The sequence below is a fragment of the Martes martes genome (genome assembly GCF_963455335.1).
Source record: "Martes martes genome assembly, chromosome: 11".
Lineage (NCBI taxonomy): Eukaryota > Metazoa > Chordata > Mammalia > Carnivora > Mustelidae > Martes > Martes martes.
Window position 1 is genome coordinate 36859058 of NC_137899.1, and position 24126 is coordinate 36883183.

At 39.3% G+C, this 24126-nt stretch overlaps 1 protein-coding gene across 1 annotated transcript in view; it reads left to right on the plus strand.

Moving 5' to 3' along the window:
- The window catches only part of CDK14 (cyclin dependent kinase 14), a 582239-nt gene that overhangs the window by 344791 nt on the left and 213322 nt on the right, over positions 1–24126 (plus strand). Inside the window, exon 10 of the mRNA XM_080818397.1 lies at positions 23082–23175. Coding sequence (XP_080674523.1) covers positions 23082–23175 — 94 coding nt within the window. The remainder of the gene's footprint in view (positions 1–23081; positions 23176–24126) is intronic.

The window sequence follows — 24126 nt, forward strand, 5'->3', positions numbered from 1 at the left end:
CCTTTTTTTCTTTCACATGTGACTGTGCGTGCGCGCGCGCGCGCGCGTGCGCGTGTGTGTGTGTGTTCATCCTCTTGAAGAAGGCTTGGGTTCTTTCTGCCAATTTGCTTTAAACAGAGATGTAATGAAGCATAAGAAGAAGACTATTATTTAAGTGGAAGGGAGGAAAACTGATACAAAATAGAAGACCCCGAATGCCCTTTTGACTGCATGCCAAGGTCATGCATTGCCAAAACCAAATAGTAAATGTGTTGTGTTTGAGCAGTTCCCATGCTTATTGGCTTTCCATTTTCAAGCCCTAAAATCTGAGTTATGTCTGTGCTATGCCTGTCATTCTGACTGTAATTTCATTCCAAGCCATTTTCTAAAAGCCATTTTGTTATTATTCTATAAGTCCTAGAAAATGTATATATTTTTCCAGTTAGAGAGAAGTTCACAGGGCACGGATTTTTGCATAATCAATGACATCGATGCTGGGTATTCACAGAACAAGACATGGGACTGTAATTGAGTCATGGCTCAGCTGCACCAAAGAGAAGTGCAAATATGAATGCACGGACAATAGCAGGGAAGCAGGTGGAAGTGGGTTCAGGCTATTTTTACAGTTCATTTACCATCCTGGGGCAGTAGGGTAGTAACTAAAACCTAACGATCCCTACACAGTGTTACATTTCCCAGTTTTCTGTTTAAATAGCCAGAGGCAATAAAAATATTAATGAAGACACATATGCATTAACATTGGCAGCAAGTGATGGAAAATCAGAGCTCGCCGTGCGATGATTTACTGCTCTAGGTCTCCAGCACCGTGGCAGTGTGGAAACAAATGTGCAGTTCGAGAACTCAGCAGGAAACCTAGGTTTTGATACCTTTGTCTCCCTCTATGAAGGAGGATTTAAGCAGAGGAATCAAATTGGACATTGTCTCATGTATAACTTCTCTTAATTCTTGGATTTTATAACTCTTTCAAAGTCAAGGCATAGGAAATCATCTTTAAGCTTCTAAACCAAAAGGCTTGTGAGGGACTGAGCACCACATTATAAGAAGTGCCAGTGTGAAAAGCAGCTTATCTGTGTAGTTCCTCCCCTGTTGGGGAGTTATGCTCTAGCCGTCGAGGTTATTGCTGTAAATAAGCTTTAGATTTCTTTACAGAAGTTCATAAACATGTTTAGAGTGGCATTTGTTTTCTAAAGTGGAAGGTCACTTGGGATTATTTTAGGGGATTAATTTTTAACATATGGTGTTAAATAGCTAATAAATAATAGTATCTAATAATAGTAGCTAATAGTAATAGTATCTCATCAACATCACAGTGCTTCTGGGGCCATGATGTCTCGTGGCCCTACTTTGTGGCATCAGTGACAGTGTTCCCCAACACAATGTGTAAAGAATGAGAGCGCACCCATCTCTTCCTTTCATCATCTTTTTAAAAGCTAATTAACATATTAACTATGCTTGTCAAAATGTGGGGCAAATCATTTATAAATAAGCCTGTCAAATGTAATGAGATTGCATATTAAATCATCCTTTTCTCTATTACATCTCTGATTTAAGATTAAAATTAATTTATTTAACATTGTAGCAGCTGGGTGATTAGAAAAAAATTTCCATACCAGTCTTGATATATAGAAAAATGTCTGCCTCTAAATTGATTTTGCATAGATCGGAGAAGAAATTGCCTATTTATTGAGTATTATAAGGCCATTTAGCATTGATTTTTATTAAATAAGACTAATCACCATACATATTGGCAATGTATGGAGTTCTGCCATCATCCTTAATGACTACTCCTGAACCAAGGTAATTTATGAAATAAAGTAAGGACTTCCTAGGACTCAGGTTTGTTTACCAGTGTTTTAAGAGAGAGAATCATAAAGAAGTTCTACTAGAGTGCCCACCCTGAAGATAAATTTGTTCGATATGAGGTCCTGTCTTGAGTAACTGAGTGACAGAAATAATAGTAATTGAGTCTAAGAAATAGTAATCAAAATAGTAACAATAATAGATATCTTATTGGACACAAACTGTACTCTAAGTTTCTATTCTGCATTTTTGTCTTTTACATCCTAGTGCACCATGATACGGTGGAAGAAAACAAAACACAGAGAGACTAAGTAAGATCGTAAAGTTCATTTAGTTAGTAAATAGAGATAACATGCAAACTTAGGGCTAACTCACTACAAAGCCCTTTCTTTATTTACATAATCTCTTCTTAAGATGATTTCTAAGGAATTGGTTTCTGTTTTACCAGTAAAGTGATTCTGAAACACAAATATGGTAAAATTCCGTTTTTATAATTTAGGTTATGCTCTGAATCATTTTGGATCCTTTATGTGCTTCGAATAAAGTAGGTGGCTTTCACTCTCGCTCAGCTGGTTTATGGACTGCCTTTCTCCACTCATGTCAGTGTTCTGTGTCATGTGGCTTTACATGTAACTTTATTCAAGGAGGAATTTCTTTGAAATAAACTTAGAATGTGAATCACTGGATTGAATACATTTTCACGAGATCAGTATCGATGTTGGCATGTATTTTCCCAACTCACCATTACTCATTTACCACTCCTGCTAAAATGAATGAATCTACTTTAGAAAGAATGGTAGTGGGGCACCCGGGTGGCACAGTCAGTTGGGTGTCTGGCTCAGGTCAGGATCTCAGGGTCCTGAGATCGAGCCCTGCATCAGGTTCCATACTCAGTATGGAGTCTACTGAAGACTCTTTCTCCCTCTCCCTCTACCCCTCCTGACTACTCTCTCTTTTTCCTTCTCTCTCTCTAATAAATAAGTAAATCTTAAAAAACTGTATACATTTAAAAAGAATGGTAATAAGAATGAAAATTTGAGTGCAGGAGCTACATAAAGTCATCTGTCAACATTATTTACACATTTTCTTACTAATCAGTTCGTAAGACCAAAGAGGATTCAGATCAGTCACTGTGCAAAGTAACAGCTCTTTAAGAGCTGTTGAGAGTTCAAATAATACATGCTCATATAATACATGACCCAAGTGACTTACTGATGTAGCCACTGACAATGCAATAGAACATAACAAAAGAACAGGGCATAGTCAGACAGGCATCTAGGTGGTTGAAAGCTGAGCTCATGAGGCAACCGTAGTTTCTGAGCCCATTTCTACTACTGGAGTCCCTTAAATTAGGAAGACCGTGTAGTATAGCATCCATATTAGGATACTCTTGAAAGTTAATAGTTATTCTGCTAGGGCAATAGGTGAAAAATAGAGACTTAACTGTGGCATGTGGCCATCTTTCTCATAAAGCACTAGAGCAGTAATTTGCTAAATACTAGTAGTCAAAAGACCCTTAATGCGTTTGAGTGCTTAATTCAGGCCTAAGGACTGCTGGCTGCAAACTCAAGATTCCTAGCAGAAAACTTCTATTACATTTCTTAATGATGAATTAATTCCAAAAGTACAAGTCTTGAATGTTAGATTATTATGGCATTATAGAGTGGCTGCCAAAGTGTTGAATTTAGTAATGGCTTTGGTGTGCAGAGGGCTAGTTCTATTTTTCTGTCAAAAGCTTAGCATGGTTATGGTTTTTATATCCCCTCTTTGTTCATCAGTGTATGTTTGTGAGAGAAACAGTGTATGTGTGTTTTTAATGGATATGTGCGGTCACTTATAAGTGATGATTTAACTGAATAATAATATATAAAATGAGGCATTACATGTAGTCTTCATTACTAAATATTTTAAAAATAAAATTTCCCTATTTTTATCAAAGTTGACAAAGTAAATGGCTATCCACAAATGAATTTTTAGATGATTTTTGAGAAGCCAGTCACCACGACTAAGTTTCACAATGTTGAGAAAGCCCTTGGTATATTCAGCTGCCTCATTGGTTTGTGAGAATAGCTAAGAGATGGCTGAATGTGAAATTCCTTAGAAAATTTAAAACTCCACAAATGCTGAGAATAGTTTTCTTATCAGCTCTTAATGTATTAATCAGTTAACCCAATATATATTGGGTTTCTATTGAAGTATTGCATCCAAGGGTGCTATAGGATATATCAAAGAAATGGAAGATGCTACATTTGGTTTTAGGGAGATTAACATACTGTTTATATCTAGAGAATTAGAAATTTTGGCCTAGGATGTTCTCATCTTACTTTTGTGTGTGTATGTATGTGTTTAATTTGGAAATATGTAAATTAAGTCCTCCAGATTTAGAGAACATTGGATGTACACTAGCACCTTTTATGTTTTAATTTATATATTTAGTCATGTAGGAATCTGAAATCAGTTCTTTAATCACATAACTAGCAGTTGTTTGCTGTGTAAAGGAGAGGCGAAGTTGTAGTGGAAAACAAGTTGGAAGCATAAATTAGGTTCTGTCTCTGCCACTCCTTATCTAGAGGGTGATACTGGTTGACCAAATCCCTTAACTGTCCTTGTCTTCAGTTTCCAAATCAGAAAACTATTTCAGGTGTAACCAATAACTCATAGCCACATTATTATTACAACAGCAATAATAGCAAAAATAGTAATCTCCTCCCTCACCCATACTTAACCCTCTTATTCCCCAGAAGCAAATACTTCCAACTCTCTTAGTATCTCCCTCCATATGTCTTAAGAAATTGTTCATATTGCTATTTATTGATTTATTATTTTAGACATTATCTGCTAAGTAGGTGTTATGGTAGATGAGGATTTAATTTTCTCCCATTACCCTTCCCCCATTCTACCTTCACCTCATGCTCGCAGGAAAGAGTCTATATCACATTTTCACACATTCATATGTAAATATTATTCATGGTAAATTAAGTAGTAGTCATGATTGTGTATCTTTCTTCTGTAACCTTTTTGCTTTTCCTAGACTTTATGATTGTCTCTGGTTTTTATTAGTCTTTGCTCCTATTGTTCATTATTTTAGGTATAAAATATTTGTCAATTACATATGAAAAAATATTTTCCAAATGCTCAAACACATCAGCAAATCTATCAATCCCATCTAATTTTCTTGACCTCTCTCTCCCCCAACTTTTTCCTTGAAACTTTTCTCTCAGCTCTCTGATTCCTTACTTTAACAGAGATGAATATCTGTCATGTTGTGACTTCCATTTGCCCCTCTACTATTACTGTAGGTCCTAAGATGGTTTTTTTTCCTCTCCAAATCTGTGCTCTGCCCACTAGTGCCCTGCCATGTGTCCTGGCTGGCTAACCCCTATGGAAGCACATCCTCCAAGCTGCCTTGGCGGCTGGTTTCCAGCTAGGTTCAGGCAATGGTCAGGGAAGAGAAGGAGATTGAATATTCTTCCCTAATTCTTTTCTTTAGCCCACATTTCTGGAAATGACTAACTATAACTTCTGTGAGTAAACCCTTCTTCCATGGCTCTAGCTATCAATAGATTCCACTAACATTTGGCTTTTTTAATTCTAGGCCATTTTAATAATGGCTCTTAGTTCTAAGGCAGGTAAAGGGTTCTGCTGTTGCTAGACTCTTAGTGTTTTAGTATGTCTTATTGGTTCCCTTAGACCTCTGTAAGTAATCAACTTATTGAAGTCTGTTCTGATTTAGATTCATTTTCCTTCTGGACCTTTACTGGTTCCAGATTCCCTATTTCCTGGATTCCATGTCTTCCTTCTTTAATACACTCAAAAAGAATGTATTAGAGATACAATTTTCAAATTCTTAGTTTTCTCAAAATGTCTTTATTCCATTCTCACACATGATTGATAAACCTTGGCTGAGTATATAATTAGGTTTTTCTTCTCCCTCAGAATTTTGAATGCATTGCTTAATTTCTTTAGAGCTTCTGCTATTGTTACTGAGAAATCTGATTCTATTCTTATTCACAGTCTTTTGTATGCCCCCTCATACTTTTTCTCTGGAAAATATTAGACTCTTCTAGTCCTGATATTCTTAAATTTCATGATAATGTCCTTTGGTTGCTTTTTTCATTTTTTTTTTTTTTTTTACATTGGTGCTGGGTAGATTCTCTTCAGTATGAAGACATAGTTCTTAGAAAAGTTCCTGAATTTTTAAAATGATTTATTTCCTTCCATCTTCCCTGTTTTCACTTTTGGGAAAATTTGTAATAGTTTGATATTGAAGCTCCTAACTTAATCCACAGTATATTTTTTCCTGCTTTGTTGAAGATTATTTGACCATAGAGGTGAGAGTCCATATCTGGGCTCTCTACTGTGTTCCACTGTTCTGTCTGTTTTTATGCCAGTACCATGCTGTCTTGGTGGTCACAGCTTTGTAGTAAAGCTTGAAATCAGGTAACGTGATGCCGCCAGTTTTATTTTTGTTTTTCAACATTTCCGTAGCAATTCGGGGTATCTTCTCTTTCCATACAAATTTTAGGATTATTTGCTCCAGCTCTTTGAAAAATACCGGTGGAATTTTGATCGGAATGGCATTAAAAGTATAGATTGCTCTAGGCAGTACAGACATTTTAACAATGTTTATTCTTCCGATCCAAGAGCATGGAATGGTCTTCCATCTTTTTGTGTCTTCTTCAGTTTCTTTCATGAGTGTTCTGTAGTTCCTCGAGTACAGATCCTTTACCTCTTTGGTTAGGTTTATTCCCAGGTTTCTTATGATTCTTGGTGCTATAGTAAATGGAATAGATTCTCTAATTTTCCTTTCTGTATTTTCATTGTTAGTGTATAAGAAAGCCACTGATTTCTGTACGTTGACTTTGTATCTTGCCACATTACTGAATTGCTGTATGAGTTCTAGTAGTTTGGGGGTGGAGTCTTTTGGGTTTTCCATATAAAGTATCATGTCATCTGTGAAGAGAGAGAGTTTGACTTCTTCATTGCCAATTTGGATACCTTTTATTTCTCTTTGTTGTCTGATTGCTGTTGCTAGGACTTCTAATACTATGTTGAACAAGAGTGGTGAGAGTGGGCATCCTTGTCGTGTTCCTGATCTCAACGGGAAGGCTGTGAGCTTTTTCCCATTGAGGATGATATTTGCTATGGGTTTTTCATAGACAGATTTTTTGAAGTTCGGGAATGTTCCCTCTATCCCTATAGTTTGAAGTGTTTTAATCAGAAACGGATTCTGGATTTTGTCAAATGCTTTTTCTGTATCAATTGAGAGGACCGTGTGGTTCTTCTCTCTTCTCTTATTGATTTGTTCTATCACATTGATTGACTAACTTAATCCACAATTTTAAAAAACATTTTCTCTCTTATTTTACAACTTCTCATCTTTCAAACTTTCCATCTTTTCTTAAAAATTTTTAATTGCCATATATAAGTGCCCATTTCCCTTTTCTCTGGTTTCTATTGGAAGCTTTCCTTAAATATGGAGTTGGGAGGAATCCTTGGTTGTCCACTTACTTTTATAAACGAGGCACTATAAATCTGTATGTATACCTAGGGAGCACTAGTTGACTGGTCAGTTTATTATATTATATATTGTTCAGTCAAAAAAACAGACTTTTCATTGGGAGATCCACACATAGAGTCAGTGTCTGAAGACCTAGTCCTTGTTCTTCCTCAGATGCTGATTCCTGGCATCCAGCATCCTCAAGGCAGGACAGGAGAGGGGAACTGATGGTCACACAGGCCAGTAAACATATTTTCCACTTAATTTCCCTTTTCTCAGCTCTGTGCCTCCCCCAATCTCGTTAATTCTCAGTTTGAGGCCTTCTGGATTTAAGTTCTCCAGAGAATAAACACTTGGTGCCCTGCTGGTGGGTTGGGATGGAACATGGTCAGAGAACACCTGTGGGTCCTTTGCTTTGTACAGACTTCGAGGTTTCCGCTCTATTTCTGGTTGCAGAATCATCTTCACGCTTTCTAGAAACTGTATCTCCTAGTCCTGAGCTTTTTCTGAGTTGTCCTAAGTAAATAATCCGATTATAACTTGAAGTTGTGACTGTCTGTGGTCAGCCTAGATTTGCCACACCTTCATCCACATCTTCTGAAAAAAATTCTCTCTCATCCACTGGTGTTTCCTCATCTATTTATTTTATCCTTGCTTAAAATTTTATTCCTTAACTGACATTTATGTCACTTTAGGGAAGGAGGGGGCGTCTGTGCACAGTTTGCCCATGTCCTACTCTTAAGAATATAACATTCGTGGTTTAACTAGGGACAATTGACTGCTAAGACCCTTGCCCTGTAGAAATTTGTGATTTTGCTTGGACACAGACGTGAGTTGTAGGTGCTAATTGGTGGGAGCCGATCACACAGCACAGTGCGGGAGGGATTGTCTTGACCGCCAGGACTTAGTGTGACAGTGGACATTTGTCATCCTTACCACTAAACTGTTTGGCATTTTAAACTGTGACATAATGACAACTTTAGTCATGAAAACAAACTTAAAGAGAAAGCCATATGCTTTTTGAGGAGGTAGTGATGAAAGGGAATAGAATGTGAAGTGATAGTTGTTAAAAAGATAAAAATTTAAAGAATAAATGAATTTAGAGAATTGGCTGCAGAAAGCAGTCCTTTGGCTCTGTGGCCTGTGTGGATCCAGCATAAGCTTGCTATTAAAACAAGCAAAAGCAGTTAGTAAAACTCTTCCAACAAATGTTCCGGTCAGTATAAAGTTTCTAATCCAGCGAAGGTGAAAGGGTGGACTGTTAATTGATGTGTACAGGAAAGGAATGATTGAATGGAAATGCAACTGTGGAGCAACTAGGAGCTTGTATAAACATCATTGTGTGACTGTGGTTCGTAAAGGGATTTGGACGTCTGCTTCATACTGTTCATTGAACCATGGAAGTAGGGACTTCTATAGTGTTGTGACACTTGTAAATTAATTCCTCAGGACACTGCATTATCTGGAGTGTACTTTAATTAAGAACCACATTTTCATTTACTGGTAGTCTGCTGTGTGAATTAATATAACTTAAATTTACTAGGGGCTTTTTTGATTTTAGACACTGTATTATGTGACAGGAATTCAGATTTTTTTTTTTTTCAGTTTTGTTCTTTAAATGTAGCGTCCTTCGATTCTTATTGGTGAAAGGTGTCACTAGGGAATTTAAAAAAAATGATACAAAAATAGAAAAAGAATTAAAATCAAACTTAACTAAAATTTAAAAAATCAGCCTGCTAAATTCCATTAAAAAATAAATAAAACCAGGAGCACCTGGTTGGCTCAGTCTGTTAAGCATCTGCCTTCAGCTCAGGTTGCAATCCCAGGGTCTTGGGATCAGACCCTATATTGGGCTCCCTGCTCAGTGGTGGGGGGAGGGGGTGTTGCTTCTCCCTCTCCCTCTGACACTCCCCCCTGCTCGTGATCTCACAGGATCTCTCTCTCTCTCTCTCTCTAATGCATAAATTAAAAAATCTTTAAAAAACATAACAAGGGACGCCTGGGTGGCTCAGTGGGTTAAAGCCTCTGCCCTCAGCTCAGGTCATGATCTTAGGGTCCTGGGATCAAGCCCTGCATCGGGCTCTCTGCTCACCGGGAAGCCTGCTTCCTCCTCTCTTTCTCTGCCTGCCTCTCTGCCTACTTGTGATCTCTGTCTGTCAAATAAATAAAATCTTTAAAAAATAAAAAAATAAAAAACAACAAAACAATAAATAAAACTTAACCATAGTTACAACAAGCATTTAGTACTTTTTTTTCAAACAACTAATGCTTTACTGTTCCATTGAGATGTTTACAAATACCAAAAAATACCCAGGCCAGGCCCAGCAACCATGGCCCAGTTCTGGGAAGCAGGGCAAGGAGGTGGGCTTGGTGTTAGGGCGTGAATGGCTGCGGCCAGACAGCTGGCAGCCTGGTCCTCTGTTCTCCATTTCTGTTGCTCTATTAAGGCCAAAGGGCGGGGGGGCAACCTGACCTCAGGGTCCTCTCCCTCTGCTGCCTCCTCTTCTGTTCAGGTTTCCCCTAGGGGGTATCTGAGCAGCCCTCCATCCCTGAGAGCCACTCAGCCTATACAGAACCCCTCTAGCCGCCTCTCCCATCTGCTTTCCTCTTCCTCTGGTCTCTGGGTGCCCCAGCTTCATTCCTTCTGGCTCTAAGCAAGGCAGGAGTGGAGAGGAGAGGTTTGGCCTGGGGGTTTGGCAAGCTGTGCATCAGGGCCTGGAGACACAGGCAGGGGGCGGGAAGGTGGTGTTCAGTTCCTTACCCCAGCATGAGATGCCTGAGGTCCCGGGCTGGAGAATTGGCTGTATGTACCCTCAGATGGGCCCACAGCTGAAGCATGGTGTGACCAGGAACCAAGTCTCAGCAGCTCCCTCTTTTCCTATACACATGTGAACTGGTCATCGTTTGCTATGGCAATTTATATTTCTTTATATTTCCATAGAGACAGTAGATTCTAAGAATGAAATGTTTACATAATTTCTTTTTCTGTAGAGCTTGGCCAGGCCTTTGTATTCTTTCTCATTGATAATTCAGTGGCTCTTCCTTGATTGCTAGCTTGTACCATGTTTCCCTCTGAAAACAGGACATATTCAGGGCCTACTGTAAACTCTGCAAATTTAACAATTTATTACATGAACTATATACATTTTCATCTATTTGTCATTTAGTCCTAACATGTTTAATTTAGAAACGGTTTCAGAGCTTTAGCAACCCAGTGAAATTAATTCATATTTTTGTTATATTGTTATTTTATGGCTAATTTAACCCCTTCCCCTGCCCTCCACATCTGAAGGTCCTTGGTTATGTTGCCCATATTAGCTGGTTGGTGGTGGCACAGGGGACACAAAACAAAACAAACCCCCTGGAATCCTAGGGCAGCCTCCTTCCCGCAAAGATCTCCCTTGCACAGTAGGAGTATCTTTATTCATTTGTTTATTTATTCAACAAAACGGTACAGAATATCCAGGGATTCAAGCATGAAAAAGACCTGGTCCTTGATCTCAAGCAGCACCCACTGGTGCTACCAATACTTTATAGTCTGCCTAGCCAAATTCCAGGGCACATCTTCGAGAATATTCCACAAAACCCACAGACTTCACAAAAAAAATGGACAGTGTGGATTTCCGATGGAAGGCTCTTTGCCCTCAGGTCTTCCATATATTATCTAAAATACCAGATGGTTGTCAAATATTTTACTGTCACATAGCACCTGTGCAGTCATATATCTTAGGAGTACCCACGCCAACATTCTTAACCATAGTCCATCAGAGTCCAGCTCTGCCACGTGATGACTGGAACTAAACATAGTAACCAAAAACCCTTCAGACTGAAGTTCAGAATTCTCCCCACAGAATGATAGAGTAATTTACATGGAGGTTTCAGCAGCGATTTCTCTTCGTGATGTGCAAATATGGCTTGTCTAAAAAGATTTGAGTATGTCATTTGCTTTGATCTTTCAGAGAATGACTAATGAACAATTTTTTTTCCTGATTCCTCATTTCACATTATTACAGGAGGATTAATACATTTGCAGGGAGAAGTCTTATAACTTCCTTGTTCTGCATCAGCTGTCATATAAACAGAAATTAAAGATGTGCAAAGCTTATTAATTTGTTTTCTCTTGTCCTGCGTGGTCTACAGCTACTCCTTGGAGAAGTGCTTTCACTGGTAGCATTTTAAATGACTAATCAGATGGGACTTCTTTCTTCCTGTATTGTTCCGTAGTACAAGAAACACTATTTTTTTTTGCTATCTAATGGAATATTTTGAGGCTTCCACTTTTTTTCCTTACCGTCGCCCTCAGTAAGGGCCTTACCTGTTTATGTTTTTGTGTTAATTGTGACTAGTGTCTAAGATGTTCCTGGTCCGAATAGTCCCACTTATCTATATAACTGGTAGCTGTTGTTTTAACATTTTATCTCTGGGGTCTTCATTATCTGTGGGAGTTGGTTTTGAATTTTCAAACATTTTTAAACGTCCACAACAATCTTATTTGCACTGAGCAAACAATGATAGACTTCAGTTTTTGAGGATAGTTTTATTGTTTTCTCTGTCCGCACCTTAATTTTGAAGATTTGATTTTGTTTTATTTTTACCCTCATTAGCATTTGTGTCATCAGTAATGAGAACCAATTTGCCATCTCTGTTTCTTCTTTTTTTCATCTCACCAGACATCTAACTAGGGAGAGGCAGCCTGGTATCACAGAGAGATCACTGGCCCAGGATTCAGAATCACCTTTTCAGGTTCTGGGACTGAAACTAAGACATTTAAACATGTAGTACAATTTCCTTACATGCAAAAATCAAAACATTATCTTAGACACTCTTTAAAATTCCTCCAGCTCTAGATTTTAGCATTCAAGGAAATTGTACTGCCAAACCAGAGGTTTCCATAGAGACTGCTGGAACTCCTTCAGAGTAGCTTACAAATGAAGTTAGGGTTTAGATATTTTGGTGAAATTTGGTTTAGATATTTTGCTGAACTGATTTTTTTTTTGCATTTTATATGATACTCATAATAGTTCTAAATCAAGTTCTTGTCTCTACTGCAGTTTCTTATGTGCACTCCTCAGACAAGCTTATGCAATCCATTCATTCATTCATTCATTTTAAGGATATTTATTGAACACCTATTTTTTTAAAATATTTTTTTTATTTATTCGACAGAGAGACACAGTGAGGAATGGAACACAAGCAGGGAGAGTGGGACAGGGAGAAGCAGGCTACCCGCTGAGCAGGGATCCCGATGCAGGGCACAATCCCAGGACCTGAGCCAAAGGCAGACACCTAACGACTGAGCCACCCAGGTGCCCCTGAACACTTATTTTGTACCGAACTTTAGATCCAGTCCTGGAGCTTACAAAGAGAAGAAAAACCCATCCAGGCTTTCAAGGGCAGAGAGAAAGTCGGTGTGATAAGCTAAACTGCAGGTATACAGTTAGTACACCGGCAGCTCAGAGATGAAGGTCATAAACTTAACCTTGGTGGTTAGTTGACGAGAGGCGGGGAGGTCAAGGAAAATGTCATCCAGCGGTAATCACTTGGGCTGAAAGGTCAAACCCGTCTTTCAAAGTTGACAGAATTGGGTTAAAGGACACATAGGCCATGCCATGGACAAAAGTAACCTACCTTGATATTTGTGGCTAAAGTAGAAGGACGGAGTTTAAGAAGCAGTTGAGAGAAAGGAAGGAACGGGGGGAGGGGAAAAGTGGTTGGAGACCAAAATGAAGAAATACTTAGGGATAGTTGGGTTATGGCACCTTGATGATAGAATGAAAGTAATATAGGAAAGGCAAGGGCTTCAGAGGATTCCCGAGTGTCTAGCTCAGGTAACTGGACCAGAAAGCAGAAATACAGTTCTGCCATATGATTTGGCACATACACACACAAACACACACAAATATACAGGTACTAAAATATATATATAATGAAACATATATACTAAAATACATAGTTAGATATATGCATATTAAAATGTGAGCAAGAATTATTGTATGTAACATAAGGAGCATTAATGCCATTGCTGCTGTAGGGTGGGTGGGCTTCTTGATCTTCCTCCTAAATCTTATTTCAGGTGTGGATGCTGAGAAGGCGGCTTCCACTCACCCATCTGTTCCCTCCTTCTGGGTTAGCAGCAGGGCACCCTGGGCCTCGGCTTTACCGAACTACATTCATTTTCTGTCCTTCATTCTTTGCTTTTGTTTAATTTTTGTCCTGATATGTTTAATTTGTAAGTACAACTTTTTAAGTTGTTTCTCAGTTTGAAAAATGAATCTTAGCGTCCCCCTTACATAAAAGGTCTGTTGTTTTGGGTTGAATATTTTCTGAGATAAGCTTTTACACACAGTCTAAGGTTTGGTTGGGTTTTGTTTTCATTTCTTGAGAGCTAAGTACACCACAGAAGTATTTGACTAAGATATATCGTGCCTATCTATGCCTAATGAACCACTAACCCACACAGTAAATGATGAGTGACAGTTTAATCAATCCAATTCCTTCGATAGTCACCAAGGGCATGTGGAGTGTAATTTTTTAATCTTTCACTTTTCAAATACTGCAGATGCCAACATGAAAAGATCATGTCTGTTACGTGTAATAAGTTTTCTCACAAGTTAAAGAAAAATTTTTTTTTAAATTTTGATCTTTTAGAAGCTAACCTCCTAGGGAATTAAACTCTTTGGTCCATTTTACAAATATATACATTCCAACAGAGAAAAGTGAGATAAATAAACGGCCACCTTGGCACATAAGATCGTACTGGCTTTAATTGCATAATGGTGCATTTCAGTGAACCATGGCTAAATAAAATTACCTATTAGGTTAATTAATATGGAACCTTTCTGAGTTAGTATTGCATCACAGTGTGTAAAATTCAGATTGTGTTTAACATTTAATCTAATTTACTTCACCAGTCTGCTGTTTCTTTGTTGTTCCTTTGGCTGGAGCCTTAATACACATTCAGAAAATTAACCCAAGATAAACAAAACAAAACAAAACACAACAACTCCTTTCAAAACAGAATCACCTAGATTCCTTTGTATTCATGTTCCTCTGGTGTCAGGTCCTGTGACCAGCAGCATCTGCATTGCTTTTGGGAGGCTTGTTAGAAATGCAAGATCTCAGGGTGCCTGGGTGGCTCAGTTGGTTGGGTATCTGACTCTTGATTTCACCACAGGTCATGATCTCAGGGTCATGGGATCCAGCCCCGAGTCAGGCCCTGTGCTGAGTATGCAGCCTACTTGAGATTCTCTCTCTCCTCTCCTCTGCTCCTCCCCCCACTCCTCACACTCTCTCACTTTCTTTCCCTCTCTGAAAAAATAAACAATAATAAATAAAAGAAAGAAAGAAATGGAAGATCTCTGGCTTCAGCCCAGACCTAGTCAGTCAGAATTCAGTGTTCTACTAAGGTCTCCACCTGATTAGCGTACACAAAAAAGGGTGAGAAGCAAAACTTCGGGTGCTTTTTTACTGACTGACACATAGGCTTTGGGGAGATTTCTGGTGCCAGCTGAATATTGGAAGAGAAAAGCAAAAGAACTAATTTGCTCTGCGTTATGGTTCTTCTCATATGCTTTCTTCCTGCTGGAAGCCGCTTGACACTCTGTCTTCAGCCCTCTTTCCAAATGTTTTGACAATGGTGCTAGTTCCGAATGGTTCTAAATGATTCTCTGAACTTGAGTAGAGGCCTCCTAAGTGCAGTTATGGAAGTCTGCATGGAAGGGACAGGTCACCCCTCCTCGTGGTAGCGTAAGCTGGGCAGGTCACTGGCGATGTTGTGCCATGTTCCGCCCACCCAGACTCTGTCGTTAAGCTCTGCGACTAGAGAATGGAACTGTCACTCGTCTGCTTAAAGCTTTCCATCCTAAGGAATCTCAAGTCTTAGCTAATAATACATGGATGGGGTTAGAAGCTCAAATCTAGGAGAGGGTTTTTTTTTTCATTTTTTGTTTTGTTTTGTTTGTTTTTTGAGATTTTGATTGCACCCTATTTTAAAACATATAAGTCCTTCTGCGTTGTGTCCTGGGACTGCACCTAAACTGTTCCCCTGAGAATTAGGAAAGAAGGAGGACAATGTTTTATTTTTTGCTGACCAGAATAAGATTAATGCCGAGAAGAAAAATAGTAAGCTCAAGTCCTGTTTTATATTTCTTCATGTAAGATAATCATCTATTGGGCTAATTAACATCTTGTAACACTAATGTCTTCATGAGAAAATGAAGTATTCGCCACTTGAAAGGCCATATGTCAGATGCAGATAAGAGCTGAGGGGTCTATTGAATCCCTGTTTTTGTTGAAGGATATAAAGTTACCCGGTGGGATTTTAATAATCAGGTACAGTGAATCTTAACTGGTGACAATATTGACTAACCCGATTTCATTCAGGTTTGGTGGGGGTGGGGGCTGCTATCCGGCCAAAACCACTTTGACTCATTTGAGCTGTGTCTTTCAAAGTAAGAGACCGAATTCTGGTTCTGAGAACCGTGATGGTGGCTGGTCCACTTATAAGTAAATACATTACAGTTGTGGAAAGTATCATGACAAGCTGGAGTTAGGGGACCTAACCCAGTCTGAGAGATCAGGAAGCCTCCCCAGAGAAGTGCTGGTGAGCTTGCCATTCCCTGCTCTGATGGAGAAAAGCTTTTGCCCCTTCTCTGAGAATGCCATTTTTTCTCTACATTCACACTCCCTGCTAATGCCCCAAATTTAATAGTTCAGATAAACTTTTCATCTTGAATTCCTTTGCCAGAGAGTGTGCATATCAGTTTTCAAATACTTTATATCAAAATTCATCTCTAATTAACTTGCTGCCCAAGTTATTTCAGGTCGAACCTTTACTGACATCTTGCGATCTAGCCCACAGTTCTAGGTGGCTCTTGCTGCTTCCAAGGAAAGTTCATTGAAATGCACAGAGGTTCTTTTTCTCTCATATAGTGAAAACTCAGAATGGTACAGCTCCTCTGCTTAAAATGACCAATACTATATACAGTTCCAAGGAGATGCAGTCCTTCTCATTTTTTTTTAATACTAAACCTTAAATTTTACAATAGTTTTAGACTTACAGAAAAACTAAAGACAATAGAGAATTCCTGTTTCCTCCTCACTTGGCTTCCCCTGTTGTTAACCTCTTATACTGCTCTGTGTGCTATGTATGGACAGATGGTTTGTTTGTCTCAACTGAGGCCCCCACAGTGTTCCATTGCTGTGAACTAAACAACTTCTTTTTGATTTCATTAGTTTTCCTTAATTTCTTTTTAGTATTTTAGGATCCCATCCAGGATAGCATGTTACATGTAGTTGTCATGTGTTCTTAGATTCCTCTGGGTTACGATAGTTTCTCAGACTTTCTTTGTTTTTCATGACCTTGGCAGTTTTGAGAAGTACCAGTGAGGCATTTTGTAGGCGGCTGTCCCTCAGTTTGGGTTAATCTAATGTTTTAGGGAGAAAGACCACAGAGGTGAAGTGGATTTTCTTATCACATCACATCGAGGGTACATGCTAGCAGCATGACTTATTACTGGTGAGGTTAACTTTGATCATATGGCTAGGGTCTTGTTTGCCAGCTCTCTCCATTGTAAAGTTATCATCCATCTCCCATCCCTGCCTCCATACTCTGCTCTGAAACCAGGTTGCTCGGCTCAGCTCTTACTTGGTAGTAGGGGGAGAGGGAGGGAGGCTTGTATTGCTTTCGATTTGTTCAGTCACCAATATTTTTGAGCCGTTACTATGTGCTGACACTCTGTTCTGCCCTGGGAACAAGATGATGTGAACACAACTTTGTCCCTGATCTTGGTCTTCCAGGATCAGCGGAAACACACCCCCAAAAAGCAAAGACAAGTGAATATCCTCTGAATGTGAGGAAGGAAACAAACTAGGGGATGGAGGGGAAACATGGAGCCTGGGCAGTAAGAGGAAACCCACCTTACATATGGTGGCTGGGAAGGACATTTCTGAAAGGAGCTGTTTGAGCTGACTCCAGACTAACAAGAAGCACTTCCACACGCACAGAGTGAGGGAAAATGTGTTCTGGGAGGAGGAACAGCAGTTCATATGCAGATCGTGAAATGGGGAGGAGGACAGGGTGTTTCAGGAACAGATAGCAGAGCCGCATGACTGGACTGAAGAAAGCTCATGGATAGAGGTGAGATACAAAATTGGCGAGCATGTGGGGGCTTCCTGAGCACAGGTCTCCATTCTTAGTTTTAAGGTAGAAAAAAAGCTCAAGCTATAATTTTAATAAAAATCTAATTAATTTCCTCTTACCAACACAGACACACTGATGTTAGATGTGGGTAGAGGGAGGACAGATGGAAAGAAAATAACTTGTAATCATTTCCAAACACAACTTTATAGTTATATTATATTTATTTTCATTTATCAGGTAAGTTTTTCCAATATTTATAAAAATAAAAGGTAGTACTTCCACACAATAAAATTTGGCCTAAACACACACAAAAAAACTTCTGGAAAAAATTCATAAAAGTAAATTCTCCTTCCCTCCAATCCATTATTCAGATCAACTCACCAAACCCTCTCTCAAGAAGAAATCCTTATAGAAGTGGTCATATAAACACTGTTATTAAAAGTCACCCTACACATGTGCTCCCAGTTTATTTCTTAGTTAAAAATACTTTAAGATTAAAAAACATACTTAAAGATCAAAATATCCATCTTCAAGTTTTAAGAATCTACTAATTTTGGGGGAAGATGCATGGAAAGTCTTAAAGCATATCTACCATAGGAAAAGTGCTGAGGAAAAGAGTGAAAAGCCGGATCATTTTTGAGAGCCCATTTCAATTAGTGATTTATTCACAAATAATCCTATGTATTTAATATGTATTTTCTTCTATTTTTTTCTCCATAACTGATGAAGGTGATTTCTTCTATTTCCAAGTATGCTTTTATACAAGTGTAACATAGAGCAGGGTTTGGCAAACTTTGTCTATAAAGGACCAGAACATACGTATTTCAGGCTTTTCAGGACATACGGTCTCTGTAGCAGCTCTTCAGCTCTGCTGTGAGGACAAGAAAGCAGCATAGACAACATGGAAATGAATGTGCAGCTGGGCTCTAATAAAATCTTATTTATGAACACTGAAATTTGAATTTTATATGATGTTCATAAGTCATCAGATATTCATCTCTTGGTTTTTTTCAACCATTTAAAAAAGTCAAACCCAGTCTTAGCTTATAGGTTATAAAAACAGACACTGGGCAGGATTTGGTCTGCAGGTTATGGACCCCTGTGTATTATTGTGTGTGGCCCCCATGCCCCCAGTAGAGAGAAGGCTGATACTACTGCTAGTCTCATCCATTTGCTGCCATGAATGGGAAGGAAAGAGGTGGCTTTATGACCAATGGTTGGAATTGGTTCTGTCCTCGAGACTATTTTATCTCCTGGTCTGCCTGTAATTGGGGTTTTTCACCTATATGTTCACTTAGTGACCTTCATCCATCGTGAGTCCTGGGATGCAGGGAAAAAACTGAGACCTAGCCTGGGAATAAAAGGCCAAGTTCTTAGCCTAGTGTATGGACTTCTCTCTTTTTAACTCTCTCTTCCACTTTATTATAAAAGAATTTGGCTCTCCCAAGACTCCCCATGTATAGGGTCCTGTTTTCTCTGTCTGGAATGCCCCATTCCCACTCCCGTGACATCACCCCTTAAGGCACCATGTTCCACTTTCCTAGTCTCGTTAGACTTCAGGAGTCCAAGTGCTTCCAAACTCTCCACACTGGGCTGAGCATGTCCTTCTGTGTTCCTTTGATATTTATCATGGGAATTGGTAGAATGTTTTAGCATTACTGTGTTTATAGTACACAGACATACTTGAACTCCTTCTTGATAGTTTTCCCCTGACGACAGTCCTAAAAGTTTGCATGACTGTACCAATCAGAAGAGAAGCTGAAAGAAAAAAGCTTTTCTATTAGATTATCAAAAAAGAAAGTCATCATTGTGCTAGAGGAAAGACTAAGTTATCTCTGTATTCTCTTTGTAGAAAATATTCTCGAATTCTTACAGAAGAGGTAATCAAAGATTATGCAGCCAGAATTGTAGAAAGAAAAGTATTAGGTGTGTCGGTTAATAAATATGTTACATTATTTTTCTGAATTTAATATTATTTGTCCTATTTGTTACGTCTAAAAATTTGCAATTTCTTGTGATGTATTTTCTCATTCAGAGTTCACTTTTGTACTCAATTTTTTATTCATAATTTTGTATATTTTTCCAAAGATTTATTTATTTTAGAGAGAGAGTGTGCGTGCAAGTAGGGAGGAGGGGCAGGGGGAGGGGGAGACAGAGAATCTCCAGCAGACTCCCTGCTGAGCACAGAGCTGGACACGGGACTCAATCCCAGGACCCTGAGATCATGGCCTGAGCTGAAGTCAAGAGTTAGCTGCTTGACTAACTGAGCCACCCAGGTGCCCCAAATTTCTACACTTTTTCAAAATAAGAACACCCAAATTGTTTGACCTTCAACCTTAAAACATTGTCCCTCCATAATCATAATTACAAAGAATTATCAATTCCGGGGCACCTGGGTGGCTCAGCCAGGTAAGCACTTGGGATTCTCTCTCTCCCTCTCCCTCTGCCCCCTCCACCCCCGCACCTTGCTCTCTCTCTCTCTCTATAAAATAAATAAATAAACCTCTAAAAAAAAAGAATTATCAATTCTGCTTAAAATCTTATTTTGAACTGTGGTGAAGAAATCACACATCTGCAGCATAAATTAAATTTGGAAGTTTTGAGTTTAGAAGAACTGAAGGATACGTGAGCATGGGCAGGTGTTTCATACATTATCTTACGAGGTAACCAATCCTGTGTGAGCTTGAACGCACTGAATCCTGCGACAGCTCTAATTGTAAGCTTTGTGACCAGTTCTTATTCTTGAAAAATTTAGGCTCTGTGGTTGATAATTACATAATTATTCAAATTGTCAAAAGAAGCAACAAATTAAAGGAGACATTTCCTGAAATAAGGTTATATATCATAAGTATAGAACGTAAGTGATTGAATTCTCTCTCAGTGAGCCACAGGGCAGTCGACTTCATCTATCAAGAGTGAGGGAGTGCAGGGGAATAGAGGGTAATGGGGGGGAAAAAAGTAAAGTAGGCAGTAGTCCCTTGGTATTAAATTGAAGGGCTTTTATTGCTATGTGGGAATAAGGCAACTCCAGTAATAAAGTATTCTGCCAGGCTATAATATATTGATACATTTGATACTTCTACTTTTTAGTTTTCTTGTGCATTCTATCGCCTTTTATATACCAGTCTGTCCACTTTATTAGTATGCCCTCACACATCTTTGGAAAATGATGTCATCAGAAACATCTATTAGAAACGAGAGTCCATGTCCCTTAGCCGGCCGAGCAGATGAAAGCCTATGGAAAGTTTGTATCATCGTATTCTAACTGAGTGAAATTGCAGCATAGATTTATCTTTCAGTCGTTCTCAGTACCATGTCCGGAGATGATCTGGACCAAGCAAGAGAAGTGGTAACAACGTATCTGTGAGTGTGTGTAATGGTTACGTCACCCGCCAGCTTGGCTGCCAGCGTGGCCGCATACCCAGTGGGGGCAGCTGGGGCTTGTGCTAAGGGTCTCCACACTCCTAGTTGCAGCCTCTGCTGGGAAAGACAAAAGCCAAATGACACTGAGTGGAGAGTATATTCTGAATGTTGGAAGGAAGGTGTCGGTAGCTGTTGAAGATCTGAGCTATTTTATGTAAACGTAAATAAGACAATAGGGGGCACCTGGGTGGCACGGTCAGTTGAGCATCCGACTCTTGGTTTCAACTCACGTCCCAATCTCGGGTTGTGATTTCAGGTCATGAAATGGAGCTCCATGTCGGGCTACACGCTCAGCACAGAGTCTGCTTACTGATTCTCTCTCATTCTCCCTCTACCCCTCCTGCTCGTGCTCTCTCTCTCTAAAATAAATAAAAGAATTAAAAAAAAAAAAGATAGTAGAAATGTAGGTCAATAGTCTTAAAAAAGAATTATTGACTTAAGAATTTGGAAAGACACCAAATTGAAGCTTTAGTCCTAACCAGGCATCTGAAGCCCCAATATTTGTAAGAATATCATTGCATTTTTAGTGCGCCGATAAAATGATTGTCAAAGTGTATGTTGTGACTCAAATCTTAAATGAAGACAACTTGTGTTAAACCCAATCTTCCTAGAACACTGATTTTAAAATTATTTGTTATTTAAATGGAACTCTTTTATGATATTTTATATAAACATCTATTTGTTTTTAGTCATTTTGATTCGTTTACTTTTGGTATTTAGTTAGGATAGTAATTATGTGCTATAACAGAGAAGAGATTTCTGCAAATGCGTTACTTTTTTAATTCAATACATTGTTTATATACAACTGTGATAACAAGTGGGGCAGTTACAGAGATGTAGTCCCTTGTCCTTAACCTCTAAAGGATCAGAAGTAAGTTAGACACAAGGGTTTTGCTCTCCCTAAGTTGAATATGAGCACTGCAATTGAAGAAGTATGCCAGTATGTTCATGATTTCATCAGAATGCTTTCAGGAAACAAACCCATTCAAGGTAAAACCGTGTGTGTGTGTGTGTGTGTGTGTGTGTGTGTGTATCTTGGAGAATTGCTAAAAGGCAGAGAGTGCTAGCAAAAACAATGGATTATCTGAATATCCAGGCCTTAGGAAGGCAGAAACCAGGTCAATTCAGGGGACTTCATCTGCAAAAAACCCATTCTTGTTAGTCATTGATATGACTTATCCCATCGACATATGCTGGTTCTTTCCATCTCTCTCCCAAGTGATTGTTCGTTGAAGTCCCGGCAGACGTATCTGACTGACTCTCTGCCTATACTGTGGATTGGCTGTTCCCGCTGGGTTGGGTGCAGGCCGCTGTGGTCTAGGAGGCCAGGCTCCTCCTGATTGGCTGGACTGTCTTACTAGACAAGGACTTCGAGCACAGCCTGCTGAGCTAGGAGGGGAAGATGACCATAGTAGATGGCTCATATATTGAATGAGAGCTTAACAAAATAAACTCAGTAAGGGAGCTCTTCTGTCTGCTGGAATGTTCGTGGAAGGTTTTGTGGAAGAAATGACATTTAAATTAGATTATAGAAGTTGGGTCAAATTTATATATTAAGAGCAAGTAAATGAAGAAGGATGGAGTTGTAGGTCGTGAAGCAGTTTGAGTCAAGCTGTATGGAGCTGTGCTGGGGCTGTGGGCAGGTCAGTCTAGCCCAGTGATCCTCAGGTCCTCAGTGTAGCTTCCCTGAATCCCCTGTGCAGCGTGAGTCAACACTTGGGATCCAACTTAGGCTGATGGAAATAGGATCTCTGGGGTTTGTGTTCAGATTATTTGCAGTTTTTAAAAGTTCCCCTCAGATGCTTTTGATGCAAAGAGAAGTTGGAGAACCCCTGGGCAGCTTGAGAGGACAATATATTAAGAATTCGTGAAATGGGGTTGGAAAGGGACATTTGAAAAAGACTGGAGGCTTTCTGTATCATGCCAAAGAGTTTCTTGACTACTTCCTGTAAATAGGATGGAGCTGTGAGCATTATATGTTATTGGCTGCCACCGTTTTCTGAGCCCAGTGTAGCTGCATCTATTAGAGACCTTTCAGGGCACTGGACAGAGAGGGAAAGGAAAGAAGCAGCGTCTAGGTCTATGTGGCACAGCCCTTGGTACTCATTAAGAATGTCATTTATTCATTGTTTCTCTATAGGAGTAGACGTCCTAATTCCAGATTTAATTTTCCAGGATATAGTGGAGTTTTTGTACAATTCTTTCTTTTCTCTTTAGGGGAGTCGGCTGCATCTTTGTCGAAATGATCCAAGGAGTTGCTGCTTTTCCAGGAATGAAAGACATTCAGGATCAACTGGAACGAATATTTCTGGTAAGTTCTTTACAGAGTGCTTCTGAGAAAAATTGGTTTCTCATTCATCCTTTCATGACAAATTGTACAGTGCTGTTGGAAAATGATTTTAAACAAATTTATTGGTTGTCACATTTAATTCTAACATATTTTTTTGCACCTTTGAAAAAGCAGGAAATCGGTTAAGAATTGTGTTTTTAAACTACTGCACATGAATAATGTGCCAAAATGGTAGGAGATGATAGAATGTCGGTAGCAATGTAGAATAGTGGGTTAAAAATGAGGGCTCTGGCAGAAGAATTTCAAACAATTTATGTAGGTGCCCCGACCCCCTTAAGTGGGTGGAGCTTAACTCTCTGCCATCCCCACCCACTTAAATGTCGGCTTTAATTGGTAACTTTTTCCATCAAGTAGAGTTTGGAAAAAGGAGGGTAGCTTTTTTTTTTTTTTTTAAGATTTTATTTATTTATTTGACAGACAGATCACAAGTAGGCAGAGAGGCAGGCAGAGAGAGAAGGGAGGAAGCAGGCTCCCCGCTGAGCAGAGAGCCCGATGCGGGGCTCGATCCCAGGACGCTGGGATCATGACCTGAGCCGAAGGCAGTGGCTTTAACCCACTGAGCCACCCAGGCGCCCCCAAAGGAGGGTAGCTTTAAAATGGAGAACAGGCAAACCACCTCAGCCAGGTTTTAAAGGCTTGCATCATCAAAGATAAATCATGTTGGTAGCCTGTACTTTGACAAAATGTGTATAATTTACAATTGTACATTTGTTAAAATGTGTCACTGCCTCTGTGGTCTTCCTTTCAAAAACTCTAACCCTAGGCTAATCATAAAAACACATCACACAAACTTGAGGGACATTCTATACAATGCCTGATTAGTACTTCTCAAAACTGTCAGAGTAATCAAAAACAAGGATAGCCTGAGAAATTGTCATAGCCCAGAGGAGGCTAGGGAGCACAGTAATTCAA